This window comes from Miscanthus floridulus, chromosome 1 (assembly GCF_019320115.1).
Source record: "Miscanthus floridulus cultivar M001 chromosome 1, ASM1932011v1, whole genome shotgun sequence".
Lineage (NCBI taxonomy): Eukaryota > Viridiplantae > Streptophyta > Magnoliopsida > Poales > Poaceae > Miscanthus > Miscanthus floridulus.
The window spans coordinates 56341653-56359763 of NC_089580.1; the positions used below are offsets into that span (position 1 = coordinate 56341653).

General features: G+C 48.8%; 1 protein-coding gene and 1 pseudogene across 1 annotated transcript; both read right to left on the reverse strand.

Annotated features, from left to right (window-relative positions):
* Positions 1–914: 914 nt before the first annotated feature.
* Positions 915–2718, reverse strand: LOC136524162 (cytochrome P450 89A2-like). Its single transcript, XM_066517650.1, has one exon. It carries the CDS (start codon positions 2603–2605, stop codon positions 1037–1039), a length of 1569 nt encoding a protein of 522 aa, XP_066373747.1. The 5' UTR covers positions 2606–2718; the 3' UTR covers positions 915–1036.
* A 13309-nt stretch (positions 2719–16027) lies between these two features.
* On the reverse strand, positions 16028–17888 carry LOC136524083 (cytochrome P450 89A2-like; annotated as a pseudogene).
* Between the last annotated feature and the right edge of the window lie 223 nt (positions 17889–18111).

Genomic DNA, 18111 nt, shown 5'->3' on the forward strand with positions numbered 1-18111 from the left:
CCCCAGCCATGCTTCTTTAGCTTTCGCAAGTCCGTGCCGAAACAGCCACAGAACCTAAATATCTTGGGGACAGAATCTGCTTGCTGCACGTAAAAACCCTGACATTAGTGCAGGACTTCGACAGCTTCACAGCATCAAAACCGTCAACTCGACAATGGCAAATCGAGATTGACTGAAGACGGATCTCAGCAGGGTTCAGATACACAATAAGCTCTGTTGTTCTGACTGGCTTAGCAGAGCTAGCAATTTCCGTCATTCACAGGTGAAGCCACAACCTGGACAGCCTCTCTGATGATGATTGATCAACTGTAACTCTCGACAGTATTCTGAACCTCATCTAGCACATCCCTATCCCTAAATAAGAAATACCAGAACAATCTTCTAATGGATTGTAATTATAGGCAACTAGTTTTCAATGTCAGTTTGGAATACAAAATACTATGGAAAAGACATGTTCATCGCGAACTTGCCGATTACAAAGTAACTAATCAGGAAAGACTCAAGACACATTCATCGGCACCTCATTTATCTGGGAGCAGCTCTGTTCGTACCAATGGAATTACAGCGCTAGTGATTTCATTCATTTACAAAACGAATCATCTATAGTCTTCATCAAGATGAATCCAAGCAGGAAAACATTGTAATATATAGACTCTGTGACTCACTCTGCTAATGGAACTAAGCAATAACCCGAAAGTTTAACCAATCCTTTCAAAGCCATCATAAACTTCTTATTTCTCCAGAATTTTGAATGAAGGGCTCAAGAATGAATCAAGAGCATCTGAGGATAGATGCATCAACAGTTTAAGTTTTCAGAAGAGCAGCTCTGTTGTTTATAATTGGCATAGTTTTGCTAATGATTTTCCATATTCACAAGCCATCCAAGATCAACACGAAGATGAAACTACCCAATGAACGTTACAATCTCTGCCGATTAATTATTGAAGAACTGTAACTTTTAACAGCTATGAATAGTACACTGATGTTTATATACATCACAAGACAAGAAACCATACAATAGAATGGTAAAGTAGTTCTAGTTCAAATGAGACCTCCTAAGCACAAGGCGCGGGCGTAGCGGCTTCTTCATGACGACAGTGAACTCATTCTTCTCGGCGAAGTCCACCTCGTGGCCGGGCACCTCCTTCCACTCGTACTCCAGCACCATGTTGGCAACGAAGTACTCCAGGTGCAGCATGGCGATGCCAAGCCCCGCGCAGATCCTCCGGCCCACGCCGAACGGCATCATCCTGATCGCCTTGGTGCCCGTCACGTCCACGCCCTCGCCGTCGCCGCCGGGGAGGAACCGCTCCGGCGAGAACTGCATCGGGTTCTTCCATTCCTGCTCGTCCCGGCCCATCTCAGCGACCATGAAGTTCACCGTTGTGCCCTGGGGGATCAGGTACCCACCAATTTCCATGTCTTCCGCCGCCTTGTGCGGCAGCACGAAGTGGCCCGGCGGGTGTTTCCGGAGGGCCTCGAGGATCACCGCCTTGAGGTATGGCATCTTGTGGACGTCCTCCTCTGAGATCCCTTCCTTGTCGTCGTCGGTGGCGGCCTTGATCTCGTTGTAGAGCTTCTCCTGGATGGCTGGATTTTTTACAAGCTCGGCCATGATCCACTGCAGCCCTGTGGACGTGGTGTCCGTACCGGCGTCGAGGAACTCGGAACATAGGATGCAAACCTCATCGTCGGTGAGCGGGCGATCGCCGTCCTCGTGAAGCTTGATGTCGAGCAGCGTGTCCACGTACGAGTGCTCGAACGTGGTTTCCCCTTTCGGCTCGCATGCTTGCTTCTTGTACTCCCGGCGCGCGTTGATAAGCGGAAGAAAGAGCTCCTTGACGCGCCGCCGCAACTCCCGTGATTTATCGAGCCGAGCACGGAAGAGGTGCTTGGTGACGGCCGGCAAGAAGGCAAAGACCTGCATGTTCTTAGAGCGGTAGATGAGTCCCTCCCGCTGCGCAGAAGCGATGGCGCGCACCGCGGGCTCGTCGAGGCGCTCGCCGAAGCACATGAGCACGAGGAGGCAGAACATGGCGTACTGGAACGTCTCCACGACGCGCGGCGGCGCGGCGTCCGGCCCGGGCTCCCCGAGCTTCTCGAGGAGCACGCGGCGCACCCACGCGCGGGCCGGCGCGAAGAGCTTCACCCGCGACGGGTGCAGCGTCTCGGCGACGAGGTTGCGGCGCAGGAGGCGCCACACGGGCCCGTAGCTGGCGCCGGTGATGGTGTTGTCGTTCTCGCCGAGTAACCTGACCGACGCGAGCGCCGGGCGGTCCGCCAGCACCGCGCCGCGGTCGACGAGCGCCTCGTGCGCGATGCGGCGGTCCGCGACGAAGACGGAGAGGCGCGCTCCGATGCGGAGCGCCACGACGGGGCCGTACCGCTCGAAGAGGCGCCGCAGCAGGGGCTCGATCTCGGCGGGCGAGTTGGTGAGCCACACCACGCTGCCGAGCAGCGGCAGCGACGGCGGGCCAGGGGGGAGGCGGCGCCGGCCCCGCGGGCGGAGCAGGAGGAGGAGCGCGGCGGGGAGGAGGAGGAGGAGGAGCGCGCCAAGGAAGAGTCGCGTCGCGTCCATTGGTCGGTTCAGTCGCGCCGCGTCCATTGGTCTGATTCGGATCAGAGTGTATCGGCGGCCGGCGCTGGAGACGGGGGTGGGTGGATGGAGGCGGATTGGAGGTGTCGATTTATACGTGGGGGGTGATTAGCGGAAGAAAATTTTTATGCGGCAGTGTCGCATACCAGGCTGCTGTGTAGGCTTTATCCTGTAGGTGGGCCTAGCATGTGCGGGTACGGAGCTTCGCACCGAGGGATCAGGACCGTGGATTACGACGAATCAACGGCAGGCAAGTGGTGCTGCACGGCGCCGCTGTACGTCACGAGCTCATTGATTTTTTTTCCGTGATTAGCGGTGCTTGGGGTTTGGGAGGGACTATCGGAACAGCAACGGCCCTGTTCGCTTGAATTACTTCAGTCCTTAGCGAACTATTTCAGCAGTATTTTTTAATGAACAACGGTGTTTTTCTCTCACAATAAATTAACATAGGCATCAGCATAAGCCAAATTTTAGTGAAATGAACAGGGCCAACGGATTCTCATTTCTTCGGCAGCAAGTTGCAAGTACAGAATTGAGGGCCATTTGGATTTGGATCAAGCATCGCTGACGTCAGGAATGATGGATTGATAATACTTTTCATAGTAGTCCTTAATTCGTAGCATTGACTGGTAGAAGGTTCCATAGCTGATACCACAATCATAATAGAATGAAGTTAGGTGTTGCTCTATTAAACTTTTGATCATGATAAAATAGTACTACGATTGATACCACGATTTACACGAATGTATGAAGCAAACCATATCATCGTAGTATCAATCCGTGGCTAGTAGGTGACAATCGACAGTTGGAGACGCCTTGTTGGGCCTGTGATCCACTGTGCAGTAACTAGTATTCTTCATTGCCTCTAATCGAGCCTCTATGGCACCTAAAACAGAAGCTGATAGGCCATAATCGGCACTTCAGGGCAAATACTTAGCACCGAATGGTCAATGCAATCAAAAGCACAGGGTACAAATAGGGATTATAGGCCTGGTAACAACCTCTGACAGCAGCTTGCCTGGTCGCTGTTTTGATTTTATTTGGCGAGTCTCTGCATCTAACCTCTGCTCTAATATGCTTGTTTGAGTCTTCTTAGACTCTTTTTATTCTTCTTAATATAACAGTTGATACGCACCTCCAATGGGTGTTGAAGAAAAAACAAATGCTTGCAGCTAGCTACAACAAAGGTGTGCCTAGATGCAGAACTGGACTGTTACATTCTAAATTCTGAAGATGTGTCATGCCTGCCCCGCGCGTGGAGCAGGAGGAGGAGCGCGGCGGGGAAGAGTTGCATCGCGTCCATTGGTTGGTTCAGTTGCGTCGCCTCCATTGGTCGGATCAGAGTGCACCGGCGGCCGGCGCTTGAACGTGTGGCTTGGTGTGGATGGATGGAGGCAGCTTGCGGCCTTGGATTTATATGGGAAGTGTTGCACGTGGGGGTGATTAGCGAGAGACGCGGTGCATGGGGTCTGGGAGCGATTAGTCAGCGACGATCGCGTCCATGCTGATAATTTAAAATTAGGCACGATCGCGTCCATGACGATCGCGGCCTTGGATTTTTAAGACGACGTTTTCAAAGAGAGATCAAATATGATTGTCTTGATCATAAAAAAATAGAAGCAATATCTTCGCTTCTCTTCATAAGTGAACTATTCTAAAAAAAACAATGCAAATCACATGCGATCGGGATGATAGAATCATACTCCAGTTCATAGAATTACATGATGTAGTATGCTACGATTATAAAACATATATTGATGATATGAATATTTGATACTAAGGTTTGGTGATATACACAAATAATGATAAGATATGAATATTTGATACTGATGTTTGGTGATATACACAAATAATGATAAGTAATCTCGATGGTCTCCATGATATACACAAACTAATGATAGGTAATTAATTAGGCAAATTTCTTAGAAAAATAATAAGATCAAATCAAGAAAATTTCTTAGAAAACTAATGAGAGCGGAACGGCAACGGATTCTCATCTTTCCTCATCAGCAAGTTGCAAGTACAGAATTGGGAGCCATTTGGATCAAGCATCGCTGACGTCTAGAATGATGGATTGATAATACTCTTTTTCATAGTAAATTAGTAATGTGTAGCATGCACTGGTAGAAGGTTCCATACTTCCATAGCTTTACAAGTGTTCGACAATGGACCTGTTGATTTGAATATGAATGTTAAGTCAACACGTTTAATATAAAATTCAAGCATCATCTTCACGCCGTGTGTGTGTGGAGTAGTTGTCTATCTACGACTGCATTAGCCTTAACGCGAACAGATAGCAGGTGCTACTGTTAGACTAGTTTATTTAGCGTGTTTCCTTCCTTGCTTAGCCTACGCGCATGGTGCATGCTGCACATGCCGCAGCCCCCTTCCTATTTCTATTGGATCGTATTCTGTTGGATTAGCTGTGTTCTCGTCCACAGATAGGAATAGAGGTAGCTGCTTATATATACGTTTGATGATCTCTGATTATTAATCAATGAATTATCTCGCTATCGTGGTATCAGAGCGATACCCAAGAAAGACGCCGGCTACGGAGCGGGGAGCCAGCTTATGATCAGCAGTCGCGGAGAGGTTTGGGTAACAAAGGCACCAAAAAACGCGAAGGTGGGTATAAGATGGCTGGGTTCCATGGAGAGCATTGAGGATGAGTGTGCAATCACGAACCGGTTCACCAAAGTCGACGAGTTGGTCGGCCATGGTCTTGACGCGGCGACAGTAGTCATCAATCGACAAATCACCTTGAACAAATGTGTGAAACTCGTGCGCTCAATATCCGAACCAGAGAGAGGCAATGATTGAGGAGCACTCCGCGTTGATCACCAATAATATGTGAGAGTTGGTTCCTCGTCCCTTTATGACCGGCAAGTGGGTTTATCGCCATAAGTATCGTGCAGATAGTTCTCTTGAGCGATACAAAGCTCGTTGGGTTCTTCGAGGTTTCTCTCAACGTCCTGGAGTTGATTTTGATGAGACTTTCAGTCCAGTGATCAAGCCTGCTACCATTCATACAGTGCTCATAGTTGCTCTCTCTCATGATTGGCTAGTTCATCAGCTTGATGTCAAGAATGCTTTCTTGCATGGCACCCTCAACGAGACGGTTTATTGTGTGCAGCCTGTTGGGTTTGTTGACAGCTCTCGTCCGGATTTTGTTTGTCGCCTGAACAAGTCTCTCTATGGCCTGAAGCAAGCTCCCCGTGCCTGGTATAGTCGCTTTCCCACCCACATTATCTCCTTGGGTTTTGTGAGTGCCAAGTCCGACACATCCTTATTTATCTATCGACACGGCGGCGATACAGTCTACTTGCTTCCCTATGTTGATGATATTGTTCTGACGGCCTCCTCGGCGCCTTTTCTCTACCGGGTTATTGCAGCACTCTAGCAGGAATTCTCTTTGGTCCTCTACACTATTTTTGGGGCCTTACAGTCACTCGCCAGGATGGGGGTTTCTTTCTTTCACAGCGTTCATACATCTTGGAAATTCTTGAGCGTGCAGGCATGTTCCATTGCAAGCTGTGTTCAACACCAGTTGATAGATCAGCAAAGGTCTCTGGCTCGGAGGGATCCCTGGTTGCTGATCCGACTCACTATTGGGGTCTGGCTGGTGCATTACAGTACCTCGCCTTCACTCGCCCAGATACTTCTTACGCTGCACAGCATGTTTGCCTTCATATGCACGATCAGTGAGAGCCGCACTACGCTTTGGTCAAGCGCATTCTTCACTATCTGCATGGGACATTGGACCATGGGTTACAACTTCGACGCACCACTACATCAACTCTAGTTGGTTATTCTGATGTTGATTGGGCTGGTTGTCCTGACACTCGCCGCTCCACCTCTGGGTATGCGGTCTTTCTTGGTGACAACCTTGTCTCTTGGTCATCGAAGCGGCAACCTACTGTTTCTCGTTCCAGTGCTGAGGCAGAGTACCGTGCAGTTGCCAATGCTGTTGCTGAAACGACTTGGCTACGTCAACTACTTCAGGAGTTGCATATTCCTCTTCAGCGCGTGACGGTCGTTTATTGTGATAATGTCAGTGCAGTGTATCTCTCGACGAACCCGGTGCAACATCAACACACCAAACACATAGAGATTGATCTTCACTTTGTCCGTGAGCGGGTTGCTGCTGGCGTTGTTCGAGTGATACATGTTCCTACAACCTCTCGGTATGCTGACATCTTCACCAAGGGACTACCATCTTCGGTCTTCTTCGAGTTTCGCTCCAGTCCGAACGTGCTTCCTTGTGGCTAGCCACGCTCAGACTGCGGGGGATGTTAGACTACTATATTTAGCATGTTTCCTTCCTTGCTTAGCCCACACGCATGGTGCATGCTGCACATGCCGCACCCCCTTCCTATTCTATTGGATCGTATTATGTTGGATTAGTTGTGTCCTCGTCCACAGATAGGAATAGGGGTAGCTACTTATATGTACGTTTGATGATCTTTGATTATTAATCAATGAATTATCTCGCTATCAGCTACCTCCAACCGCTAGCCACCATCCAAACCATTGAAAACATCAGTTCATTGGTTGAAGGATGAAATTAAATTTATTGTACTCCTCTAGAGTCATCGAAGTTGTTTTACATATGGTATTAACATTGTCTCATGTTGTGACAAAACTAGTGTGTGTTTTCTAAAAATACTAAACCATAGATCACCACCTACCATTTAGCCATTATCTAGGCTAAAAAAACCATTTGAAAGGGCGAAACGACCATATAACAAGATAAAACACAAAGGGTGTACCTTAGTCTTTAAACGAGCTGAATGACTGTTTAGACGAGTCAGTGCTTAATGTGGTGTTGCACAAACGAGAACATATGGTTACTATGTGCACCTATTGTGAGTGATGAGTGATTATTAAGGGGATGATCAGAGCATTAGTTAAGTGTGTGTGGAGTGGGGGTGAGGGTGGGGTGGAGGGGGCTAACTAAGACGTGAATTAGTGTGTGCAACATGTCTCTTAACTTGTGGATGTGCATGCATTGAGCATGTCATGGCGGTCGAGACAATAGAGAAGACCAAACGAAGAGTCTATGCATGATGGGCTGAGAGTGGTGAACAACGGATGAGAAAGCTTGGGCCGAGGGATCAGGTCAGAGTATGGATCGTGGGTGATTAGCACTTTGACATGTTAACAAGCAAGTGTACATGTGAGGACGGAGTTGACAAAGTCAAGACAACAATTGGACCAAGTCAAGGTGTTGGATGAATTAGCTCTGGTAATGCCTAGCAACGTGATCACATAGACGGAATCAGATGGTAGCACATGAGACACAAGGATTTATACTGGTTCAGGCCGCGGTGCGCGTAAAATCCCAGTCCAGTGGTGCTGCTACTCTTGTATTTGTATGCTCGATTGCAGGGGCTATTGCTCCAAGCTACGTAGTAGATTGGAATGAGAGGAGTTGGATCCCGAGCGCGAGGTCCCAACCCTCCTTTATATAGGTAGAGGGAGTAGGGTTACATCGAGGGCGATCGGGCTAACAGATTGGATTCCTAGTTTGTTACATGGAATGCGTAACAGATTGATCCTAGCTATCGTCTAGATACACCTATCTTGGATATCTTCGGCATGCCTTGGTCTTCATGTTGATATACCGCCTTAGCATTCATAGGCCTCCTCCTTGATGGCTCCTAGGCCGATAGCTTGGACGTAGTCATATATACAGGCGGTGCGAGTACTCCTGGCCCATATATTCGAAACAAGGCAGGCGTGCAAGCACTTGGTGATCAACCGGTCGAGGAAACACATTGACATCGAGGAGAAATCGTAGAAGCTATGTGGTTCCTGTGGGTTTGGCGGTTTGGGACTTAAATCCATGGGCGGCAGGTGTAACACCCTAAAATTTTGACCTAATTTAAAAACCACTAAAAATTTGAACTTTGTAAAACTTTGCCTAAAAACCTAATCACCTAAGCAAATAACCTAGTAATTAGTAATGAATAGGCCAATCTAGAAATAAAACTATAGTGTAGAAATATGTGCTTGAGTGTTTGCTTGTTTGCTTGAGCATATGGTGGCATACCTTGCATACATGCATGTTCAAATTTGAATTCAAATTGCATTTAAACATAGTATAGAAAGCTGGGAAAAGAAAAAGGAAAGGAAATTGGAAAATGAGCACTGGGCTCATTTCCTCGCCCTTGGCCCACGACAATGGCAGCAGCAGCCCAGCCCTTCTCCCTCTTCCCTCTCTCCCCTTCACGACTGGGCTGGCCCATCACCGCGCCCTCGCCCACGCCACACCTGCCTCTTCTCTCCCTCTCTCTCGCCCGCTGACGCGTGGGACCCGGTCATCAGGCCCATTGTCTACCTCGGGCCAATGATGTGAATACCACGTCATCGCCCGAGCTAGCCAGCCCCACCGCCACCACCTCACCCCGGCAATGCGACAAGGCTCGTGAAGATCTTTTCACGACCCCACACCACCTCTCATCCCTCCTCTCTCTCTCCTCACTGCTGCTCCCTCGACACGTGGCGGCAAGCTCACCTCACCGTATCACCATGGATGAGCCCGAGCTCTCCTAGCCACAAGCGTGGGAAAGCCCGCACTGTGGCGAACCGACCTAGTGGAATTAAACACGTGTGCGCGCCGCAGTGAGCTCGGTGGGTGAGAAAATATCTCATCGCCAAAACCGACATGGCTGGCCTATAAATAGGCCCGGCCATTGCTGCTCTGACCTCATGTTCCTCCCCACCAGCTCTACCTTGAGCTAGAACACCTCATCTCCCCCTCCCCTCCCCTTTCCTCTCATCCTTCTTCCTCTATTTCGGTTTTCCACGAATCCGGAGCCATCGGCGCCATTGACGCCGCCTTCCTCCTCTCTCTCCGCTACTCCATTGTCTGATTGGGTTAGCAGGTGAGTCCCCGAGCTCCTTCTCCTTCTTTTGCTCTAGCTAGTTAGTAGTCTAGGCCCCTATGTAGTGCTGTTGCCGTGCACCGCGCTCCGCCATGCCACCGTGCCCACCGGCTAGCCGATGGCATGGCTCGACCGAGCTCTAGAGTACCCTATCGCACTCACCTTTCACCCCGATCACGCACGCGTAGTTAACTAGGTTAGTTAAGGCCACTAGGGCTGTTTCCATGGAACGGCACCACCGTGGAACCTCTAGCGAGCCACCACTGCCACCTCGGGCACCCGCTATCACCGGCAGGGTCACCATCGGCTACGGTGTGGCCTCCCGAGCCCTGTCCACCTTTCACCCGTCACCACCAAGGCCCAACGTCGCCGACGTAACCAACTTCGGTGACCTTGACGCCTCCCTCCCCTGTTCCATCACCGGTGTGGCTGTCCCGACCATCGCCATCTCACCTCACCCCTTCTCTCTCTCTCTGTATCTTGGGGCCAGATGGCAACGGCGTTGCCATCACCGTCCCATCCCATCACGTCTTCTCTCTCTCCCTCCCTCCCTCTGTCACGTGGGCCCATGGCCGTAACGCCACTAGCGCCATCACCGCTGACGTGGTGGCCTGGCCCACCTGTCATACACACATACGCACATTGAACACACACACACAACCTAGGTATAGTTAGGAAAACACTAGGTACACCCGGTTAGTGCACACAGAAGGCTATAAAACCACTTTCCTAGCTTATAAAAATTCCCAGAAAATTTGTAAATAAACTAGATGCATTAAGGAATTTAACCATATAGTTTGCACACATTTTCATGCATTAGAAAATACATATAAAATTCCATGTAGATAATTAGCTATGAAATAAACTTATAAAATGCATATCTTTTGCATCCTAACTCCATTTTAGGTGAAACCACTTCTAAAATCCACCTAAATCTAGCTCTATGCATCCACCCTAGTGCCACCATATTGTTCTATGTTTGCTTTTCACCTTTCTTTTGTGTTGGCGGTAGTCTTATGTGATAGCAACGCTGACAGATGACGGTGACTACCAGGAAAGCGAAGACCCCGACTACGAGATCGTGCCAAAGGAAGTCAATAGCGAAGGCAAGTCCTAGCTCCCCTCTCCCTCTACCATCTTGCTTAACCATTAATTAATAACTTGCTATCATGAAATATAAGCTCAAATAGTGAGAAATGTTGGAATAAGATAAGTGTTTATCTAGTTATTTTATGAGCTCCATTACACTAAAGAACTTAAGGATAAAAATGACTAGAACTTAAAACTTGGTAAGCCTAAAAAGCTAAACACCGACAGGGGGCGAGCGGGGATAGCTTATGCAGGATAAGTTATCTTAGCAGGAATGCCTGGATAGGGTTCCCGGGGAGAAGCTCGTCTCGGTCACATAAGGACCGGTTCATAGTCCCTCTCGTCTAGTGAGATGTTACGTACAACCACATGTCTATATGGGTAGAGTGGATCTCACACCCCGTTGGGCGGAAGTATAATACCTACTAGGGGGGCGGTGTAGGCAACATAATATTAGGAGCAGACATGGATGCTATGTGATCTTCCATGGTCTGGTTGGCGGGGGGCTAGGTGATCTTCCACGTTAAGCCCCTTGATTTTGGCCGCGTTCAAGCCCATGGCTATTATTGATTTTGTGGTTTGGTATCATCACATTGGGATGATTAGGTATCATCATGTTGGGATGATTAGGTATCATCCTAGTTTTGTGTTTTCCCACCCATGAGAAGCCGTGGTAGGGTTATATGGAAGGCTAGGGTAGCACCCGAGCGGGTATGGGGTCTCGTTACATCTATTTCAACCACTGATCATGGAAGGGATAGTGCCTATCATGTGGGAAAATGTGTACACCACTGTAGAGTCACTTAAATCTATTCAAATAGCCACGTCCTTGGAATGGATAGATGCTAGGTCAGGATACTATGATTAGCTTTACTTTTATGTGTAATGAACTGGTAGCTAACAGGAGATAACACTAACCCACCAAGAACTAGCTGGGATGGTAATACCCCACTAGGACCCAACCCTTAATTATAACCACCACCACACCTCTATTTCCACTCTATGGTTATGGCTTGCTGAGTACGTAAGTACTCACCCGTTGTTGACACACATGGACTTCGGCACCGAAGAAGGCTAAGGTTACGACAAGGAAGCGCATCACAAAGATTAGGAGTTACGCGACGAGTCCAAACGTAGGAGATGACATCGAAGCTAGGGTTTTGGCCACGCTCGAGCTTGCCTGTGGAATATGTTAGCGCTACGCTATAGAATACCATCGTATTAGAAACAACCATGAATAAGTGCCGCCCCACTGCAATAGTTTTTCGCTAGCTCTGTAAGCCTACAACTATGCCATTCAGGCTATGGTTGTAAGACTCTTATTAGATATTAATAAAGCTTGGAACCTTTCTTTTTAGCTGTGTACCAATTCTATTGATTTTGTGCATACTTGTGCGTGATCCTGGCGCAAGTACAGATGCACCTAGGACTCTTAGAAATGAGGGGTCGACAGAGTGGTATTAGAGCCGAGCTTGACCGTAGGACGAAGCCCTAGGTTTGGAATGCGTTTTATAATGGTAGTTTTTGTAGGAATGATAGCATACCTTTTTGGTAATGCTATAACAACGAACTTTTCCTACTATCGCTTTAATTTTTGTTGCAAAATGTTTCTAACCCATGTGGTGAAATTTTGCAGCCATGGACGACACGTGGATTCGTTTGGACTGCTTGACTGTTGGAGGCTTCCCACCACTCATCTGGGAGACACTTTAGCACCTTGGAGTTACCGACCGACACTTGTACTATGGTCGCAAGTACGAGGAGGATGAAATGTCCATGTGCGAAGTGCACCTGCATATTACTGAGCATCCGTTAAGTACTAGTTCCAGGGTCAGATGCATCCCAACAAAAGGAATAGAACTAAGTGATACATTTCAGATTGTAGCAAGATGAGCTCTCATGGATATCTATCAGAAATATGAAGCGGACATCCACAACACCCATGTAAGACTTTTTCCAGTGATGGATCAAACCTCTCTTATTTGGCATAAGAAGATCAAGGCCATGAAAAGGCGGAACCCCGATCACCTATATACCCATTAATGACCACTGCCAAGTACCTACAAGCCCTCAACACTCTCTACATACATCAAGAGCAGGAATTTAAGATATAGACCATTAGACTTAAGGAAGCAGAAGCAGAAGCACGAGCCCTGAGAACAGAGCTACTCATGATAAACTCACAACTGCCAGCTATGAGAGAAGAAAAAGAACAGTACAAGCAGGAACTACAGAAGTCCCTCGAGTGTCCACAGTAGAAGAAACGTTTGGGGAAGAGAAGAAAGAGAGCTTATTAAGGAACTAGGACCAAGAAGAAAACTTCTTGGGATGCAAATGCAACTGAACCACCTTAAGATGCGAAAGGATATGCAAGTGAATCTAGTGATGGAACCTCTACGAGATTACAGCTCTTGTAAAATAAATAACCCGAGCTGTAGCACCTAGTAGTTATGCCTGGTACCCTAGTAGTAGTACGCTTAGTAGTGCTTCGATGTCACTAGAGTACGAGTGGTCGCGAAGTACCATCCTAGCAGTTAATGTGTATGATGCACCCTTGTGTCATATATATGTAACTGTCCTATGATGTAGTATGTTGTTTGTTTATGCTTGTTTGTTTTCTTTCCCTAACAAAAACCTAGAGGATGTCTTCTCATCCTTACTGTTCCACAGCAACAGATGGAAAGAAGATCCGACAGGATTCGTGAACGCCATGAAACGGCCGCTGAAAGGTAGGTTCTAGAAACAGAGGAACAAGTTGCACCACCTAGAGGAAGGTAAACTAGAGGCAATCACTGTCATCATAATCAGAGGCATGGGCAACCTTAGAAAAATAATATACCAGTTATAGAAGAAGTATGAGAAGAAGGCGAAGTTGAAGTAGAGCAGACTGTTGGAAATGATTCTGTGCAAGGAGAAGAACCACCGCCACCTCCACCCACCTTGGTAGAAGTAATGGATAGACAGACACGACTATTGGAAAATCTTGCAAGAAGACCAGACAATGGAAATGGACAAGGCAAAATGGCAGCTTTTATGAGACTTCACCCGCCGACTTTCGACGGTGCAGAAGAAGACCCACTTGCAGTAGATGATTGGTTAAGCGCCATTACCAAAAAGTTAAATGCAGTAAGAGCCACTGATGAAGAGAAGGTCAACTTAGCTACCCATCAACTAGTAGGAGCAGCTGGTGAATGGTGGGAAAACTATCAAGATGCGGCTAATGAACTGGACGCTATCACATGGCAAGATTTTGTGGAAGCATTTCGTGAATATCATATTCCCGAAGGAATTATGGAGATAAAAGCTGAAGAATTTCGCTCCCTAAGACAAGGACCAATGACAGTAAATCAGTATATTCGGAAATTCATGAAGTTAGCACGCTATGCACCAAATGATGTCAATACCGACAAGAAGAAGCAGAGATGCTTTAGAAGAGGACTTAATGCAGTACTAAGAGAGCAAATAATTACTCACATCTACCTGGATTTCAACACCCTGATGAACCGCACTATACTATTGGAAGAAGAGCGCAACAGAAGTGGAGAAAGCAAGCGCAAGTTTCTGATACAACATGCTCGCCAACAAGAAAGGACCCAGCGAGTCCGTACCAACAATACCGCACCTGCAAGATACCAGCCAACCATGCAGTATAAGTCATCCGGATCCAACACCTCATAGACCACATCCAACTTCAAGAACAACAACAATAGCAATAACAGTAACAACACTCAGCCCAAAAGCAACAACACCATAGCGCCAAACGCTTGTTTTGGATGCCGTCAACCAGGACACCATATCGCCCAATGCCCTTATAAAGCCACAAACTCTGCCCTAGCCCAGTTAGTAGCCAGTAATAGGACAGTCGCCTTAGGAAATGGACGCACCGCACCTCAAAATTCTGGACCACCAAGGAAGAATGCCTAACATTTCAGGCAAGGCCGTGTTAACCACGTGAACACAGAGGAAGTATAGGCAGCAACCGATGTCGTGTATGGTGAGTTTCTAGTAAACTCCACGTATGCAACAGTGTTATTTGACTCTGACACTTCGCATTCATTTGTTTCTACGTGTTTTGCGCTTAAGAATAGTTTGAGAATAGTGTTACTCCCCACCCCTCTCTTGATTCGAACCCTTGGAGCTATCCTCAAATGCACTCTAAGATGCCCTCGAGTGAAGATAATGATAAATGGAGTGGAATTTCAAGCGAATTTGGTAGTACTAAAGACTGAAGGATTGGACATAGTATTGGGAATGGATTGGTTGAAGAGACACCATGGCAACAAATCCTGCAGTGACAGAGTAGTGACCCTAACAAATCATAATGGAATCACAGTGAAGTGTTACCCTCAAGCCCTAAGAACAAAACCAATGGTTTGCAATGTACAAGCAACAACTATTGAAGAAGTACCAGTCATATGTGAGTACCCCAATGTGTTCCCAGAAGAGTTACCCAAAATGCCACCAGACAGAGATTTGTAGTTTATCATTGACTTAATACCCGGAACTACACCGATAGCAAAGAGACCCTACAGAATGGTAGCCAATGGGTTAGAAGAACTAAAGAAGCAGCTACGAGAGTTACAAGACAAAAGATATATCAGACCAAGCTCATCACCCTGGGGATCACCAATTCTATTTGTAAAGAAGAAAGATGGCAGTCTCAGAATGTGCATCGACTATCGGTCATTGAATGAAGTCACTATCAAGAACAAGTACCCTCTACCAAGGATTGATGACTTATTCGATCAGTTAAAAGGTGCCAAGTATTTCTCCAAGATAGACCTAAGATCAGGCTACTACCAACTGAAGATTCGGCTCAGCGACATCCCCAAGACAGCATTTGTGACCTGCTATGGACAATACGAGTGTGACACTTTTGTACCAGTTTCCTAATATCTTTCTCTACGTTTACCCACATTGATTCCTTTGGTTTATATGAAATGAATAACCACATGAGCTTGAATCATTTGTTCTCCTGATTGTGAAGGAATTGTTCAGCAGCTAGACAATATGTATAGTTTCCGTAATTTGAGTGGACAGACTCGCCTCTCTTCTCAGTGCATCTCCACCAACCAAACATGCAATCCGAGGGCGGCGACCTTAAAATTTATTTGATTCACTTAAGGTTGGATTAAGCCCAATTAATAAATTCGATAAACATAGATAGTGATGTCCGAGAATCGTACAATAAATCATGCATTCCGTTGCAACGCACGATCTAAAAAATGAGATTTGTACTATGTCTCCAAATATCAGGTGACCTGGGTAGAGCATGTCGAGGTGTCGAGGTGGACGGCTGTGCACAACATCTACAAACTGTGCGTGAACTCAGGGGAAAGTTAAATCTGCTCTCGAGAGCAGTGGCATAGAAAGAAAATTCTAGAAAAAATTCAATTGCTAAAGAAGTGAACTTTGTTGTTTCAATTGCGCATCAAAACTTAGAGTTATATTTTAATTATCTATCCTTCATGAAGACTTATTGATGTTCGAAACATTACGATTACAATATTTTTATAGGCAACAGTATAACACATACTCATACATATGTTATCGTGGTATTATGTTTGCTCGTTACAACACACGGGTATTTACCTAGTATACGTCACAAAACAAGAAACCATACAATAGAACAGTAAAGTAGTTCTAGTTCAAAGTGAGACCTCCTAAGCACAAGGCGCGGGCGTAGCGGCTTCTTCATGACGACAGTGAACTCATTCTTCTCGGCGAAGTCCACCTCGTGGCCGGGCACCTCCTTCCACTCGTACTCCAGCACCATGTTGGCAACGAAGTACTCCAGGTGCAGCATGGCGATGCCAAGCCCCGCGCAGATCCTCCGGCCCACGCCGAACGGCATCATCCTGATCGCCTTGGTGCCCGTCACGTCCACGCCCTCGCCGTCGCCGCCGGGGAGGAACCGCTCCGGCGAGAACTGCATCGGGTTCTTCCATTCCTGCTCGTCCCGGCCCATCTCAGCGACCATGAAGTTCACCGTTGTGCCCTGGGGGATCAGGTACCCACCAATTTCCATGTCTTCCGCCGCCTTGTGCGGCAGCACGAAGTGGCCCGGCGGGTGCTTCCGGAGGGCCTCGAGGATCACCGCCTTGAGGTATGGCATCTTGTGGACGTCCTCCTCTGAGATCCCCTTCCTTGTCGTCGTCGGTGGCGGCCTTGATCTCGTTGTAGAGCTTCTCCTGGATGGCTGGATTTTTTACAAGCTCGGCCATGATCCACTGCAGCCCTGTGGACGTGGTGTCCGTACCGGCGTCGAGGAACTCGGAACATAGGATGCAAACCTCATCGTCGGTGAGCGGGCGATCGCCGTCCTCGTGAAGCTTGATGTCGAGCAGCGTGTCCACGTACGAGTGCTCGAACGTGGTTTCCCCTTTCGGCTCGCCTGCCTCGCTTCTTGTACTCCCGGCGCGCGTTGATAAGCGGAAGAAAGAGCTCCTTGACGCGCCGCCGCAGCTCCCGCGATTTATCGAGCCGAGCACGGAAGAGGTGCTTGGTGACGGCCGGCAAGAAGGCAAAGACCTGCATGTTCTTAGAGCGGTAGATGAGTCCCTCCCGCTGCGCAGAAGCGATGGCGCGCACCGCGGGCTCGTCGAGGCGCTCGCCGAAGCACATGAGCACGAGGAGGCAGAACATGGCGTACTGGAACGTCTCCACGACGCGCGGCGGCGCGGCGTCCGGCCCGGGCTCCCCGAGCTTCTCGAGGAGCACGCGGCGCACCCACGCGCGGGCCGGCGCGAAGAGCTTCACCCGCGACGGGTGCAGCGTCTCGGCGACGAGGTTGCGGCGCAGGAGGCGCCACACGGGCCCGTAGCTGGCGCGGATGATAGAGTTGTCGTTCTCGCCGAGGAGCTTGACCGACGCGAGCGTCGAGCGGTCCGCCAGCGCCGCGCCGCGGTCGACGAGCGCCTCGTGCGCGATGCGGCGGTCCGCGACGAAGACGAAGAGGCGCGCCCCGATGCGGAGCGCCACGACGGGGCCGTACCGCTCGAAGAGGGGCCGCAGCAGGGGCTCGATCTCGGCGGGCGAGTTGGTGAGCCACACCACGTTGCCGATCAGCGGCAGCGACGGTGGGCCCGGGGGGAGGCGGCGCCTGCCCCGCGCGCGGAGCTGGAGGAGGAGCGCGGCCGGGAGGAGGAGGAGGAGCACGCCAAGGAAGAGTCGCGTCGCGTCCATTGGTCGGTTCAGAGTGTACCGGCGGCCGGCGCTGGAGACGGTGTGGGTTTGGCCTGGTGTGGGTGGATGGAGGCGGATTGGAGGTGTCTATTTATACGGGAATTGGGGAGTGTTCCACGTGGGGGGTGATTAGCGGAAGAAAATTTTTATGCGGCAGTGTCGCATACGAGGCTGCTGTGCGGCACCGGCGCTCGTCTCTACGGAACGGGAGTAGGCTTTATCCTGTAGGTGGGCCTAGCATGTGCGGGTACGGGGCTTCCGCACCGAGGGATCAGGACCGTGGATTACGACGAATCAACGGCAGGCGAGTGGTGCTGCACGGCGCCGCTGTACATCACGAGCTCAGTGAATTTT

Excerpts from the sequence above, each read along its gene's own strand:
- LOC136524162 (XM_066517650.1), bottom strand. The coding sequence starts at position 2,605 with ATGGACGCGGCGCGACTGAACCGACCAATGGACGCGACGCGACTCTTC.